The 16,016-nt window shown below is 38.8% G+C and overlaps 1 protein-coding gene across 3 annotated transcripts; it reads right to left on the bottom strand.

The window, feature by feature from the left end:
* Positions 1 to 416: 416 nt before the first annotated feature.
* On the bottom strand, positions 417 to 3,986 carry LOC110878166 (protein IQ-DOMAIN 14). 3 transcript variants are annotated; one of them, XM_022126431.2, is made up of 7 exons: positions 3,942 to 3,986; positions 3,592 to 3,704; positions 3,124 to 3,218; positions 1,900 to 2,322; positions 1,595 to 1,825; positions 1,381 to 1,509; positions 417 to 1,307 (listed from the first exon to the last, which is right to left on the bottom strand). In XM_022126431.2, the coding sequence occupies exons 3-7, from the start codon at positions 3,196 to 3,198 to the stop codon at positions 582 to 584; spliced, it is 1,584 nt and encodes a 527-aa protein (XP_021982123.1). In that variant the 5' UTR covers positions 3,199 to 3,218; positions 3,592 to 3,704; positions 3,942 to 3,986; the 3' UTR covers positions 417 to 581. The 3 variants fall into 3 exon arrangements, with proteins under 3 accessions (XP_021982123.1, XP_021982132.1, XP_021982141.1); XM_022126440.2 differs by lacking the exon at positions 3,592 to 3,704 and having other exon boundaries at positions 3,942 to 3,969; XM_022126449.2 differs by lacking the exons at positions 3,592 to 3,704; positions 3,942 to 3,986 and adding an exon at positions 3,850 to 3,868.
* Between the last annotated feature and the right edge of the window lie 12,030 nt (positions 3,987 to 16,016).

Below are 16,016 nucleotides of genomic sequence, written 5' to 3'. Positions count from 1 at the left end.
AATTACATATATTTTTTTGGGAAAAAGGCCACAAGATTTTACTTTGCCTTAGGCCACCAAAATGGTTGAGCCGGCCCTGTGTGTGTTTGTTCATCTACATCATTTACGTACTTTCAAAATGTTGGATATTGTTGAATCTTCCCTGTTTCGAGTTCAGTGGCTCCAAAGGACACTTGCAAACTTCCTGAACTTATCACGATGGCGACCGCAAACTTTAACAGAACACGAGGTCCTAAACCACGGATACTGTACAAACATGCGGCATACTAGAGAATGATGCGCGGCATACTAGAGAATGACGCCCGACACAACTTTAAATTCGGGGTTAAAAAAGCACCCGTTTGAGCAACTTCTAGGCGTACGCAAACTACACTCGTCACTCGACTGCCATCGATAGACGAGTCCCAAAACCGAAGTTTTCACACTCAAAAGACAACTGATAGTTTATTATCATACATCAATATTCTTAATAAACACATATATGTAGATATGATCATACACTCGATTTACCCGAAAGAAAAAAATAATCAAAAACCACGAAGAAATAAAGTAAAAAAAGTTGAAAAAAGATTTATAAAAATTCACACAAATCTGTTAAATGGTTTCCTCCCAAATGCAGCCGGCATAGAAATGGTGGAATCCACGCTTAAATCCCCGATAGAACGCGGAGATTTATGTTTCTTCAACACCGTCTGCGCCTCAAGCGTCGTAGAATCCTTGTTCGAAGACTTCTTATTCCATTTAAACGATGACCCGATGTTTTGCGTTAAAGGGAACGAAAACCTTCTCTTTGACGTCTCGCTAGCTGCAGAACTCGGAATCCGGTCTTTGGGGTTGCCGGTTGGTCTCGCTTTGGCTTTAGCCGAAACAGTAGGACTCATGTAGTTAGGGACCGAAAATGGCGGGCAGCTCATTAAACTATCGTCGTCTTTTAACGGGTAAGGCGAACCGGATACACTGCCTTTTGTTTTGTAGTGTTTCATCATGTTTGGAGTTGTCGAAGGTGGGGTTTGTGTTGGAGTGATAAGCGGGCGAGAAGGAGTCGGAACTGTCGATTTTGATGACTTAGGTGTGGGTGTGCGGAGATTGTCGAACGAGAAACCGGTCCGTTTGTAGGTGCCGGATTGAGGATGTGGGCTCGTTTTGGGAGTGACGTTCGGACGTGGTGGTGTGGGTGTGTATTCGGGGTTTTTGGTGGGTTCATCGGAAGGAAGTTGACGTTCTAACCAGTTCCACCACCATGGAAAACCACCGGACCGGATCTCTGTCAGTGCGTTTTGAGCTGATTTTGGTGTTGCTTTCCATAACTAACATCAAAATTGTGTTAAAAAGATTCGATATTAAGGCTCGGAAGATAATAAGATCAGTGTTTAAGATTACCTGGTGGGAGTATGCATACGCCATGGCGCGTTCTCTCTTGATGACCGCCTCCATTTTTCTTTGTAATCTTGCTTCTCGTTCTTCTTTCGTTATCAAGCTATCATCCCAGTCCCCGTCGCCCATTTCCAGCTACATCGCATATAAAATAAGTTGAGTCGCCCTGTGGTACAGACGGAAAACCACATGAAGTATAAATATAGCGAGCAAATCTTACTAGGTTACTAAAGGTTTGTTTGCCTCCTAAACTCTCGACTTCCTTGTGCGTTTGGCGTTCAAGTGCTTCGTTTTCCAACATTTGGATTCTTCGCGACTGAATTTGCGTTTGGACTCTCACCAACAGCTGCATCTGTTTCATGGCATTCACGGTTTGTCGCTTCACATTTTGGCCTCTTACAACTCCTTGCAGCCTCACAAGACCCCTCAAAGCGCGGTAACTCCTCCTCGCCTATACAATATATACTCAAACCCAAAAAAATTGAAATACTCGACATATAACCAACCACCCATTAACAAACTTACCATATAACCTCTATATGCAGCCTGAATTACGGTGGCAGATCGGTGGTGGTAGCTAAGAGTTGGCTCGGGTCTATAGTTAATCTCCGAGCGCTTACGAACAACTCTCGGAGGGGAACTTTTAGGGGATACCGCCCTAGGGGAACGCACCCGAGGAGAAGCGGTTCGGTTTGAAGCAACCCTAGGAGAAGTGGCTCGTTGAGAAGTGACCCTAGGAGAGGGGGGCTTGCCCGAAAATGAAGGTTGTGGGGTTGTTGGTTGCTCGACATGTGTAGGATTACCAATAAACAATAACTGTTGATCAACTTCCCCCAAGATTTTCTCGATGCTGCTTGGCTCTCTAAATAGAGGTATGAATGATCTGCTTTCTCCATGTTTTAATTTCCCTCGGCCCTTCTTTTCGTTGGAATTTTTCTTCTCGGTTTCCTGTGATCGGGCCAATCATCAGTGATCAAGAAAACCAGACAATGAATTAAAATCGGCAATTTTTAAGGTACCAATGATGTTTTAAGGGCTGTTTGGCAACTTCTGAATGGTTAAGTGATGAATTAGTAAGAGGTCTGAACCATTAAGTGATGAACCAGTAAGATGTCTGAACCATTAAGAGCTAGTATAATACTTAACCGTTCAGAGGCAAAGGTCTGACCAATTCAGATTAGAGGTCTTAACCATTCAGAGGAAAATGTCTGAACTATTCAGACATCTGCTTGTGAAACAAACAGTCTTAACCATTAAGTGCTGAACCAGTAAGAGATCTGAACCATTAAGAGCTTCATTAAGAGGTAAACAAACAGCCCCCTTAGTCGGTTTTGTTTAACGTTTGTTTCAACTAGAACCAGTAAGAGATCTGAACCATTAAGAGCTTCATTAAGAGGTAAACAAACAGCCCCCTTAGTCGGTTTTGTTTAACGTTTGTTTCAACTAGAACCAGTAAGAGATCTGAACCATTAAGAGCTTCATTAAGAGGTAAACAAACTGCCCCTTAGTCGGTTTTGTTTAACGTTTGTTTCAACTACTTTAGTGACGACAAATTGGCGAGTCAAACTACAAGAAAGTGACCGCATTCGGTACCCCAATTAATCTTTTTTTGGTTTGTCGAGTGTCAAAAGAGTGTCAACAGACCTCTGGACCCCCTCTAGTTCCGACTTCGGTTTTAATCAAAGATATATACATGAAAATTGCAATATCCACAAGCGAAAACGATGACTTTTAAATCAATTTACTTACATTTGACGACTTGTCTTTTGAATTGTGTGTGAAAACCTTCTTGATTGCAGAAAACCAATGCCCTTTTTTCCCCATGTGTTCCTTACATTACCGTTCTACAATGCATAGAAGGTGAACCCGTAAACAAAAGGAAAAATATCGAATAAAATTTGTCAAAAAATATGAAAAAAAAAGAAAGACAGAATTTAAATTTCTGGGCAGATCAACAAGGTGTCTAAATCAGCAAATGAGAACTCTATGGTAGATCATATAAAACATAATACTTTAAAACTATATTAAAAAAAAAAAAAAAAAAAAAAAAAAAAAAAAAAAACAGAGGAATACAGCCGTATATTGAGTCTAAATCCTAAGGTGGAATTTCAACAAAGACGTTATGTGAATCACATCTTCTACACGCATAATTCAACATACAAAGGGGTTATAATTTCATGCAAATTCAACATAAAGCAGATCACACAAAAATCATACCTTAAAAAAAAAAAATCACCACCAGATTCCAGAAACCCTTTTCAGAATCCAAAGCTGCTTCAAAGCCGATCCATTCTACCCAAAACACATCCTCTCTCTCTCTCTCTCTCTCTCTAGATTAACACAACAAGAGAGAGAGATTATGATAGAAATTATGAAATTTAAATTGTGTTTGTTTCTGAGAAGATTGATGATCAACTTTATTGTTCCCCCCACCACCTTTTAACTTTTACGACTTTATAATCAACAGATATTTACCTTAATTTAGAGGCGAATTGTTTCTTGTAAGGTTTAAATAACTGAAAACGAAGGTTGATAAAGAAAGAAAGAGGGTTGATTTGGCCGCTTACCCACTTGATTTGAGAACCTGCCGTGCTGCCAACTTCAACAAACTTTACTTAAATGGGAAGAATATTTTACACTTTAATTAATTATACTAACAATAACAATTATACCGTCAAATAGATTCTCCTTTTCCGGTGGTCCCCAGGGACACGGCGGCAGGTTCAATTGCGTCCGGTTTGGTTTGGTTAGGGTGAAGGGGGTGCACACCTAATAGGTGAGTGCACTCTCTTACGCCAAACCAATCTCCGTGTGCCACGTCAACTCCCCTCTTAAACTCCCCTAACACCCCCATTTGATGGCGCCACTCCCCTCTTAACTCCCCTTATTTTTTTATTAAAAAAAAAAAAAAAAAAACAAGAAAAGCTTTGATTGGATGGATCCAAGGCTGGCCCCACACATTTCCCTCTCCTCCATCGGTGAACCCACGCCCAAGTTCAACCCCGAATCGGGACCCCGCTTTGATGGCGGCGGTGTTCCCGATCGGGGAAACCCCTCACCGAAGCCACCCACCGAAGACGCCCCGGACACCCTTAGGGGTGGAGTGTTATTGACGACGGTGCTTCACATACTTCTTGCTTTGTGGACGTTATCATTTCGTATTGTATTTACTGTGTTTTTAGTTGATACGTGTCATTATGACACACAATATGATATCATTATTAAATTAATTTTTTAATTAAAAGTAAGAGAAAGAAGATATATAAAGATATATACATGAAAAATATTAATGATATACGTACATAATTAATTTCAGACAACGTGTTAGTGTTTCACAATTTTTTTACTATGACATCAAAAAGTCTATCACACTATTGGCATGGCATATAGTCATGAAATTTTACTAACGTAATAATTTTCACTGTAAAACACCTATTAAAATAATATATTTATTAAGTAGATTAAAAAATGAAAAAAAGAAGATTTGATTGGTTGAGACTTTTGGGGCCCACCAAACCCTCCTCTTTAACCATGTTTCAATGTGTTAAGACTAGAGCCTCATGCCTACTCCCCTTTAGTATCTAGTAACTCCCACTTAAGGGTGAGAGGGGCACTCTCCTCTTATGGGAGTCCCCTCTCTTATGCACACCCAATTACTTGATGTCACGTAAACTCCTCTCTTAAACTTCTCTCACACCCTAAATTGATAGCGGCACTCCCCTCTTAGGTGACTTGTTTTTTATTTATTTATTTTTGTTTTTTTATTTGTTGTAATTATGTATGTTTATAAAAAATATTAATAAAAATTAAATAAAATTTAACAAAAGACGTTTCAAAGTAGAAAATAAAAATAAAAATTAAATTCAAACTAGAAAATTAAAATTACATTCAAACTAGAAAATAAAAATTACATTAAAACTAGAAAATAAAAATTTTAGAAATCGCACGGCCACCGATACTTGTTAGCGATGTCGCGCTTTCGGGCGAGGATGAACGGCAACATATTTGGCGGAGCATCGTCGTGCGGCTTGAGGAATGTTTTCATATCTCGATCGTAATTGTAGTTTTTCATCGTCTCGCGTTGTTACGATATGAGCTCGCGAGCCTCCGACTCTCTTTTCTTCCTCAATTCAATCGCCTCCAATTCCGTCGCGTGCTTCGCTTCTTTCATGGCGGTGTACTCTTTGAATTGTGCCGCCAACTCGGCCGAGCTTCCCTCGGACGATGTCGCTTGACGCTTGTCTCGCCGTTCATATCGGGTATGGAAGGGTCCACGTCAACGGGCTTTCTTTTTTGTGCCGAACCTTCCCCTTCCTCACCCAACAATGGGACTTGGGCCCATTTGTCGTGTTTTCGAACGACCTCCCACGCCTCGACATGTTGAAAACCGTTCGAATATCTCTCTTTAAATTTCTTTAAAGCGACTTTCATCACGTCGAGATCCTTACACCCGCTTCCTCGTGTGCGATCCTACATATTATAAAATAATAAGTGTTAAAAAAATATGAACCTAGTAAAGAAAATTAAAAAATATACAATGTTAAAAAATATAATTTTTACCGCTTGTTGGTATAGGCCGTTGAAAAAGTTTATTTTCGTCATCATCGGGGTCCATTTAGACCGTACTTGATGCACGGTCCGGTTACTTTCACCAACGATGGCGTTAAAATGATCTAAAATCTTACGCCAAAAACTATCGCGGTTTTGTTAATTGCCCTTCTTTTTGTTGGTAGAGCAATGTACCCACGCCTTCGCCAACGCCTCTTCTTGGACCTTTGTCCATTTTTCGCTCGCCATTTTTCCCTTTTTATCCCGAGCGTCATCTTCTTCGTTGCCGGCGTCTTCATCCACATTATATTCATCGTCCTCGTCCTCGTCGCCCAAATTTTGAGTTTCGGGCACTACCTCCTCGTCCTCGTCGTCGTAAATAGGTAGAGGACGTTCAACATTTCCTCGTGTAGATGGAACTTGTGGGGAACGAAAACCATATGGGTCGAAGGCGGGGGATTGAGGAGGAGCATCCATTGATAACAAATTTTGAAAATAGCCAAAATTGGGTTGAAGGTTGAGTGGTTGGGTGTTGTAAAAGGAGGGGTGTGAAGGTTGTTGGAAAAAAAACGGGGGTTGTGAAGTATATCCCTAAGGGGGTTGTGGTTGTGCACTTGCACCGCTCGAACCACCACGAGACGGTTGCGAGCCCCGTCCCTTAGTTTTTTTCTTGGCTTCGCGGGGTTGGTTCTCCATTGCTCGGTTTGAAGTGGGTGTGGTTTGAGAGTATAAAAAATTAGTGAAGTGGGTGTGGTTTGAGAGTATAAAAAATTAGTGAAGTGGGTATGGTTTGAGAGTATAAAAAATTAGTGAAGTGGGTGTGGTTATTTATATTTGTTTAAAAAGTGAATTTTTTTTTTTAAATTCGACCGTTGCAAAATAGCCGTTCCTCAAACCTCGTGCCAATTCAACGCGGTGAAGAAGTGCCGAAGACCCTCCCCGAATCGGGTCCCCACGGTGATGGCGGCGGTGTTCCCGATCGGGGAATGTGGTCACCGCACCCTCTCCCGAGAGTGCTCCGGATACCCTAATGACCATTGTGGCAGTGTTGTTAGTCCATAACACACAACCATAAGTAAAAACATGTTTACCTATTGCTTTATTAAATGTAATATAAAAAACTCTTACGTAGTTGTATGAACATATTTGTTTCTCGCACCCACCATTAAAAAAAGTGTTTTGATTAATAACGAAACTTAACTGATATAATAGAAGATAAATATTATTATGTTTTAGAGTTTACATAAATATATTGTATATATTTGTTTTGTAGTATTAAATTTATAATTTTAAACCACTAATATGATAAAAATATTGATATAATAAAAGAGAAATATTATTATGTTTTAGAGTTTAAACATAAATATATTATTTACATTTGTTTTTTACTATTAAATTTATAATTTTAAACCATTAACATGATAAAAATAAAATATAGAATTCAAATTAAACGGGTCGTGTTCTTAGACGACGGAGTATGGAAGTGGAAAGGTGGTCAGGATGGTGAGGTGACACCCCTTCCCGTTGGGAAAAGTGAACCATACCCCATAGTCTAATTGATAAAATCTGGTATCTCCAGTGGCGGACCCAGGATTTTTGGATAATGGGGTCCAAAAAAAAAACACAAAAAACCAGAGAAACAGGTATCAAACCCATGACCTTTTGTATGTAAACAAAGGGTTTTACCACTACACTAGGCTGACTTTCATTGTTATGGGGTCCAACTAAATTATTTTATGGGGTCCATAGACAATTTTATATACCGTTTCTACTACTTTTTTAAAAAAGATTGGAGTCCGGGGACCCCGTTCCTCGTAACGTAGGTCCGCCCCTGGGTATCTCTTTTGTTGTACACCTAATTTTATAAACAGAACTAGCAAGTAACTAAAAAACAAAACAATTACAAATCCATCAGGTTTAATTATTTTTGTAAGCCTCTAGGCTCTACGCATAAGTGAAGATTGCCCACTCTTGACAGGTTATGGAATTGTAGCACCAAACTAACAATGATTATTACGGTACCAAAACAAATGTAAAAGCAGGAATAATAACTCATAATAATAATATAGGGAATTCTATTCCTACACCTTCTAATTTATCTCCACACCTTGTCTTTTTCAATACGCATCGTATAGGCCTATACGATGCGTATTGGTTAAGTCAAAAGTCAAATCTGCATGTGTCAGTTCTTGTCTGACGGCTGACTTTTTCAATACGCATCGTATAGGCCTATATGGGTCGTATTGATTTAGTTTTTTTTTTACAAATTTTTGTATATATTTAATCATAGTTTTAATAAAGTTTAATAACAGAATTCTTTTATTTTTTAAACAAAAAACATTTTTAAAAATTTACCATGTCGTATAGGTTTGGTACATGTTTATTATACTATACTATCTATGTTATAACCGTATTAGATACTACATTTTTTTACATATTTTTGTAAACATTTAATCATAGTTTTAACAAAGTTAAATAAAAGATTCTTTTATTTTTTAAACAAAAAACATTTTTAAAAATTTGTCATGCGTTAGGTTTGGTACATGTTTATTATACTATACTATCTATGTTATAACCGTATTATATACTACACTTTTTTAAATTTCTACATACAAGTAAAACATTTAAAAAAAAATAAGATATAAAACATTTTTTATACTTTATAAAACAGAAAAAAAAAACATGAATTTTGAAGTTTTTATACCTCATCTATCTATACTATACTACATTATACATGGTATTCTTAAAAACAAATTAAGGAGGTTTTTATTTAAAAAAAAAATTTAGAAAACTTTGTTAAAACCATAAACAAATGTATAAAAAAATTTGTAAAAAAAAAAACTCCTTAACCAATATGACCCGTATAGGCCTATACGTTGCGTATTATATCCCCAAAATTATTGAAATACCCCTTTTTTGATAAATTCAGGGGTATTTTTGAGAAATTCAGAGCTTTATACGCATCATATAGGCTTATACGATGCGTATTAATCTGCTATATGATACAACATAGGCCTATACGATCGTATATGGCATAATAAGAAAATTTGTTTTTATTGTGTTTTCCTCGGTTCGACGCGTATACGTGTCGTTTTTGTCGAACTTTCGCATATTTTGTCATTTTATGACGTATACCTTCAACATGCGTCGTTTCGATGACGTTCAGTTGTGTGCGATTATCGTATTCTATGATTACGTACAGTTTTGTTTGAAAACCACTTGTATTGTATAGTGTTGTGTTATATGTATACACGTGCGGAAATATCATTAGTTGCGTATTTTGACGTATTTTATCGTATTGTTGCGTATTTTAGAGTATTTTGACATATTTGAGCGTATTTTGACGTATTTTATCTTATTTTAACCTATTTTTAGGTTATTTTAGCGTATTTCGGCGTATTTTAACGTATTTCAGCTTATTTTAACGTATTTTATCGTAAATGATGCAGCTGATGAAACCGAAGTTGTTATTTCGGTTGTTCAGTACTTCTGAGATGATTCAAGTGAGTCCTATGAAGCAAGTGTTTGTCTATTCAATTGAGAGGAATCATTGCATTACATCCCCGTTGATGGAACCCTTGATTTGAAACACATTTTTGAGAAATTTATAGTTTAATACGTATCGTATAGGCCTATACGATGCGTTTAACCGATTAATTTACTGAAATACCCCTGTTTTTCTAAAAAATTCAGGGGTATTTTTTATAAAATTCAAAGTTTAATACGCATCGTATAGACCTATACGATGCGTATTAAGCCGATATACGATACAACATAGGCCTATACGATCGTATATGACATAATTTCAAATTTAGTTTTATCGTGTTTCCCTCGGTTCGACGTGTATACGTGTCGTTTTTTGCCGAACTTTCGCAAAATAACATAGTTAGTCATTGTGGTTTGCACAAAATAACATACTTAGGTACTAATAGTTAACATACAATTAGCGTTAATACCTCCAAACGTTACAAAATGAAAAGTTAATACCCTAAAAGGTGATTTTAAACTATTAATACCTAAGTATGTTACTTTGTGCAAACCATAGGGAGTAACTATGTAATTAACTCTTTTAGAGTTAATTACATAGTTAGTCCATGTGGTTTGCACAAAACTAAAGTAGTTAAGGGTAATACCTGTTATGGGTGAAATTCTGAGCCTATATCCTGGAAAATATCTTGATATATATCTTGTTTATTGTATCTGTTTACATCCGGGATGCTGACTCAGGATATTGGTAACATCCTGAATGGTATCCTCAGGATCACTAACGGAATTAAATGCAGGTACGTGGGTTAGAAGCTAGCAACGTTCATGAAGACCTTTTCTACTGAAGACTCGGTCCAAGTCGTTCACAAGAAGCCGTTGAAGCCGCATTACTCGGTCTACAACGTTCACATTGGAATATTCGGAGCATCCCATGTTTATAGGAATTTTAGTTTGTAATTCGTTACTATAAATAGTGGGTATATCAGATCAACTAGGACATCACAATCACACTCCTTACACACTCAACACTTGCTCTCTCGCAACTTTCACAAAATTCATTGTAACACTTAGCGATCTGATCTATATCCTGCACTGTATCCTGAAGTTTAAAGCAATAAGAAGAACTAGGCAGCTGCGATTGTCAGCTCCCGAGGTTTTATGCCGGTGATCTAGATTGATCAAGGGCTTTCCTCGTACATCTCGTGTCATTTACTTTACTTTATTGCTCATTGTTTGATCATAGATACAGCTCAATATCCTGAGCCGTATCCTGAACACTGTTTTTCCAAAGGACCTAACAAGCATATTTTCAACACACTTTTCAGCACACTACCTCACTTAACTAATTTGATCACTAAATTGCTTCGGTAATTTTTGACCAAAACAATTTGGCGCCCATCGTGGGGCAAGTGGTGCTCTCTTTACTAAAAATCTTTGTGAAATCGTTAATCGGTTTTCTGTTTTCAAAACTTTTTGCCACATTGTTTACAATGGCCTCAAGATCAAACATGAGCTCTTCTACTGTGTCTGCTACAACTTCTGCAACAGTTGGTTCGGTGCTTCCACCGCCTCCTCCAAGGATGTCAGCCTCTACACAATCTCAAGATGTTATCCCTACCCAGAGTGTCCAGGGATCTGCTCCTGTTTTAGCTTCTAACGATGAAATTCTAACCTTGTTTGGAAGTGTGCAGGAACAAATGAGGCAGCAACAGGAAACAAACCAAATGCTTTTAAGGGAAATACAACTCCTGAAGTCTGGCTCAAGCAGATCTGCTGAGGATAATGTCACTCCATTACATCCCAGAGTGTTGAATCTTAGTTCAGCTGTGTATGCTGAAGATAACAGGGGGAATATCGTGCCCAGCCTTCCTCAGAATCATACTCCTGAAATACCCTCCTCGGTCAGGATATCGACTGTGAGGAACTCAGGATATGCTTCAGGATATGGGCAAAATCCTCTAACGGGTAACATATCAAATAATAATAATAATGCTATTACCGCTAACAGTGTTGGATATTTGCAGGATACAACTGTAGCGTCAGAATTATCCAGGGAACTTCAGAAATTAAAGGATATGATATCCAGTGTACCTGGGGTGGTGCAGCCAATTCCTGAAGTGTCCCAGGATAGCCACAGGGTATCTCGGTTCGTGCATCCTATATGTGATGCTGAAATCCCAAAAAGATTTCAGACTCCGAACATGAAACTCTACGACGGAACCACGGATCCTGAAGAGCATATTGCCTAGTATAGGGAAAGGATGGAGATCAACCCTATCCCTCCAGATCTCAAGGAAGCCTGCTTGTGCAAGGGTTTTGGTTCAACCTTGACAGGATCGGCTTTGAAATGGCTCCTAAATGTTCCTCCACATTCGATTACATCTTTTGCTCACTTAGTAAATTTATTTAATAGTCAATTTTCTTGTAGTAGAAGCTTTGAAAAATTAACAAGTGATCTCTACAGGATAACACAAGGACCTCAGGAATCCCTTAGGGATTATGTGAACAAGTTCAGCCGGGAATCGCTAGACATTCCTCATCTTGATGTTGCAACGGTTGTGCAAGCTTTCAAGATGGGGCTGCAAAAGGATTCTCAATTCTATCAAGACCTTGTAATGAACCCATGCAGGAACTTGGATGAAGCCCGGAACAGGGCTCTAAGATATATTCGGTTAGAGGATGACAGGAAAATGCAAGAAAAGATGAATGCATCCTCGACATATGAATCGACTAACAGGAAATCAGAATCCTCATATAGACCATATCGCTCTAAGCCATACGGCAGAAATGATAACAAGAGAGTGAATGCTGTTGAAGACGAGGATCCTGAAGAATATCCTGAATTATCTGAATATTGTTTTTCTGTTAATATACCTGAACTAATGTATGCTATGCAGGGTTTGGGAGATAAAGCCAGGTGGCCTTGGAAGAATCAACAAAAAGCAGATTGGAAAGACAAGTCAAAATGGTGTGCTTTCCATGAAGATTTTGGACATATGACTGAGGACTGCATCGCTCTGAGGAAAGAAATCAGTTACCTTCTAAGCAAGGGATATTTGAAAGATCTCTTAGGGAAGAAGAAGAATAAGGGTCAGGATACTGAGAAGGATCCTGAGCGAGCGGCATCACCTCCCGCCGATGCCAAGATAATCAACTTCATTTCGGGAGGATCCGACATATGCGGAACTTCGTATTCGGCGGCCAAGAGACATGCAAAGGAAGCTAAGGCCGAAAGGGGAGACAAACCTATCAGGATGACTACGCTCACAACTGACAAAGTGATCACTTTTGATGCAGATGATAGGGATACTGTCCAGGATCCTCACCATGATGCTCTGGTAATAACATTATATGTGGCTAACCACTTTGTACGCAGGATACTGGTTGATAATGGCAGCTCCGTCAACATCATACAACTGGAGACTCTGAAGAGGATGAATGTGTCTCCGATGGATATCACTTCGAAGTCTACTGTGCTCGTTGGTTTCAGTGGAGAAGCTAGGAACACAGTGGGAGAGATAAGGCTGCCAGTATATGTTGAAGGAGTCAACAAGATGCAACGATTTTGTGTGATGGATTCTCTATCATGCTATAACATCATCCTAGGAAGACCTTGGATCCACGATATGAAGGCCGTTCCATCAACGTATCACCAATGCATCAAGATCCCTACCCCTTGGGGGGTTGTCAAGATCGACAGTGATCAGCAGGAGGCGAAAGAATGCTACTCATCCTCGATGAAATCCTCAACCAAACCTAGTGCAGCATAGCAATTAAAGACGCGGGCCCAGGATATCGTGGAGGATACGGAGCAGGATGTGAAGAAAATTATCCTGGACCAGGATAATCCCGATATTTCGGTGCTCGTGGGAACCAATATCCCTCAGGATATTGAAGAACAATTAATTAACTTTTTGAAATGCAGGATGTCAACGTTTGCATGGAAGCATGAAGATATGACAGGTATATCTAAAGACATTATTACTCACAAGCTTGGAATTGACAGGTCATTCAAGCCTATACAACAAAAGAGAAGAAAATTCGCCCCTGAGCGGAATGCAATTATCCAAGAGGAAGTTGAGAGATTATTGAAGTCCAGGATGATCAGAGAAGTTAAGTTCCCGAGGTGGCTAGCAAACGTGGTTGTAGTACAGAAGAAAAATGGGAAATGGAGAGTTTGTGTAGACTACACAGACTTGAACAAAGCTTGTCCTAAAGACCCATTTCCTCTCCCCCACATTGATGCAATGGTAGATGCCACTGCCGGGCATGAAATGCTGACCTTCATGGACGCATCCTCAGGATTTCAACAGATCCAAATGGAGCCTTCTGACCAGGAGGATACTGCCTTTATGACACCAACAGGTATTTATTGTTATACAGCTATGCCTTTTGGTTTGAAAAATGCAGGTGCAACATACCAAAGATTGGTAAACATGATGTTCAAAGACAAACTGGGGGACACCATGGAGGTGTACATTGACGATATGGTGGTAAAATCAAAGAAAGCTCAGGATCACCTCCAGGATATTAAGGAAGCATTTGATATCCTGGACAAGTATAACATGAAGCTGAACCCTGCAAAGTGCCATTTTGGAGTGGGGGCAGGAAAATTTCTAGGATATATGGTAACCAAAAGAGGAATAGAAGCAAGCCCAGAGCAGATCAAAGCTATCCTGGATATAAAATCACCCTCAAATATGAAGGACGTACAAAGATTGACAGGCCGAGTAGCAGCTTTAAACAGGTTTATCTCAAGATCCTCAGAAAAATGCAAAGACTTTTATGATATCCTGAAGAAGAACAAGAAATTTGAATGGGGTGAGAAGCATGAAGCAGCACTGCAGGATTTGAAGCAGTATCTCTCAACCGCACCTCTATTGATGAAGCCTGAGGATGGTGAACCATTATCCTTGTATCTGGCAGTATCAGGGAATGCAGTAAGTGCAGTACTCGTAAAGGATCACGAAGGTCAGCAGTATCCTGTTTATTATGTTAGCAAAAGTTTGTTAAATGCTGAAACTAGATATTCTCACCTAGAAAAATTATTACTGGCTCTAGTAATGGCATCAACAAAGCTTAGACATTATTTTGAAACACATAGGATTCATGTTAAAACTAATTATCCTGTTAAAAATGTGCTTAGGAAACCAGAAATGTCAGGTAGAATGGCTAAGTGGTCAGTAAAATTAAGTGCCTATGATTTAATATATGAACATAGAAATGCCATAAAGTCTCAGGCTTTAGCTGACTTTGTGGCTGATTTTAGTAGTGACATTCAGGATGAGGTAGACCTAGAAGTTCAACAGTTTGGAGAATCCTCAGGATCCTGGACATTATATACCGATGGTGCATCTAATGTAAGAGGAGTAGGATTAGGAATACTACTAAAATCGCCACAGGGGGACATAATACCCCAGGCTGTTAGATGTGAATTCCCTGCTACTAACAACGAGGCAGAATATGAAGCTTTAATTGCAGGATTAGAATTGGCTAAGAGTATGAATATCAAGAATTTGCAAGTATATGTTGATTCTCTGTTAATTACTAATGGATCCTATGCAGTCAAGGGTGAGAAACTAATGGAATACCTCGGTATTCTTAAAAAATTAGCAGGATATTTCGATGTTTTTACGCTTGAACATGTACCAAGAGAGGATAACGCTGAAGCAGATGCATTGGCAAATTTGGGATCATCAATCAGGATACCGGAAGGAATCCCAATACCGATATTACATATCCTGTATCCTGCAACGGATCCTCAGCATAAGGAAGTAGCAAGTATTCAAGATCCTGAAGTGGTGTATCCTGAAGAGGATCCCAAATCCTGGACAACTCCAATTATGAGATATCTCAAGGAAGGACATATCCCCGAAAATGAAAATCCTAAGGCATTTAGGATGAAGGTATCACGATTCACTATTATAAATAATATTTTATACAAGAAATCTCTTGCAGGACCATACTTGAGATGCTTGATGTTTTGGTCAAAAATCACACAAGGATAATGTAACCAAACTTTATGAAAACGGGGTATGATGCTTGGTTAATTATGAAAGTAAAGGATCACTTCTGTGATGAAGATGCAAAGACACAATGATTTATACGAGGAAAAAGCCCTTGATCAATGAATGATCTCCGGCATAAAAAACCTCGGGTGATGGCAATTACCGATCACCAACTTCAATATAACAAAAATATGATTACAACTTCGGATAGTAATGAGCTGAGTACAAGGATCACTGAGTGTCTAAGTGTTTGAGAGTTGTGTTGTATGTCGTGTGTGTTCTTCCGAATGAGGAAGATGGGTATTTATACATGTGTGGGTGACTTATTTTAGGTAAAATGACTAAATATCAGCTCATTACCCCTTTAGAAATAAAGACAATCTAGCCTAAATTGCTGCCCATAAATCAAGCCATGTTTCCATATCCTGTGCAACGTCTATCTCTGATTTAGCTCTTGCCATATTTGTGAAGACGCGTCCCTGGATCATGGTCTTTAGAGTATATCCTGCTAGATGTTCCTGCAAATCAATATTGTATTAAGCGGAAGTGGCCGTTAGTATGAGGATCACCATAATGTCCCATGATCCTGATCCTGAAGTT

Source organism: Helianthus annuus, chromosome 1 (assembly GCF_002127325.2).
Source record: "Helianthus annuus cultivar XRQ/B chromosome 1, HanXRQr2.0-SUNRISE, whole genome shotgun sequence".
Taxonomy (NCBI): Eukaryota; Viridiplantae; Streptophyta; class Magnoliopsida; order Asterales; family Asteraceae; genus Helianthus; species Helianthus annuus.
Note: the sequence above shows the minus strand (reverse complement) of the source record. Positions and strands in the feature narration are given on the sequence as shown.

Bases quoted from the DNA above. Each gene is read 5' to 3' on its own strand.
- LOC110878166 (XM_022126431.2), bottom strand. From the start codon at position 3,198: ATGGGGAAAAAAGGGCATTGGTTTTCTGCAATCAAGAAGGTTTTCACA. The intron at 2,323-3,123 runs GTAAGTAAATTG...GCCCGATCACAG, and splicing joins CAAAAGACAAGTCGTCAAAT to GAAACCGAGAAGAAAAATTC. The intron at 1,308-1,380 runs GTAATCTTAAAC...TTTTGATGTTAG, and splicing joins CGTATGCATACTCCCACCAG to TTATGGAAAGCAACACCAAA.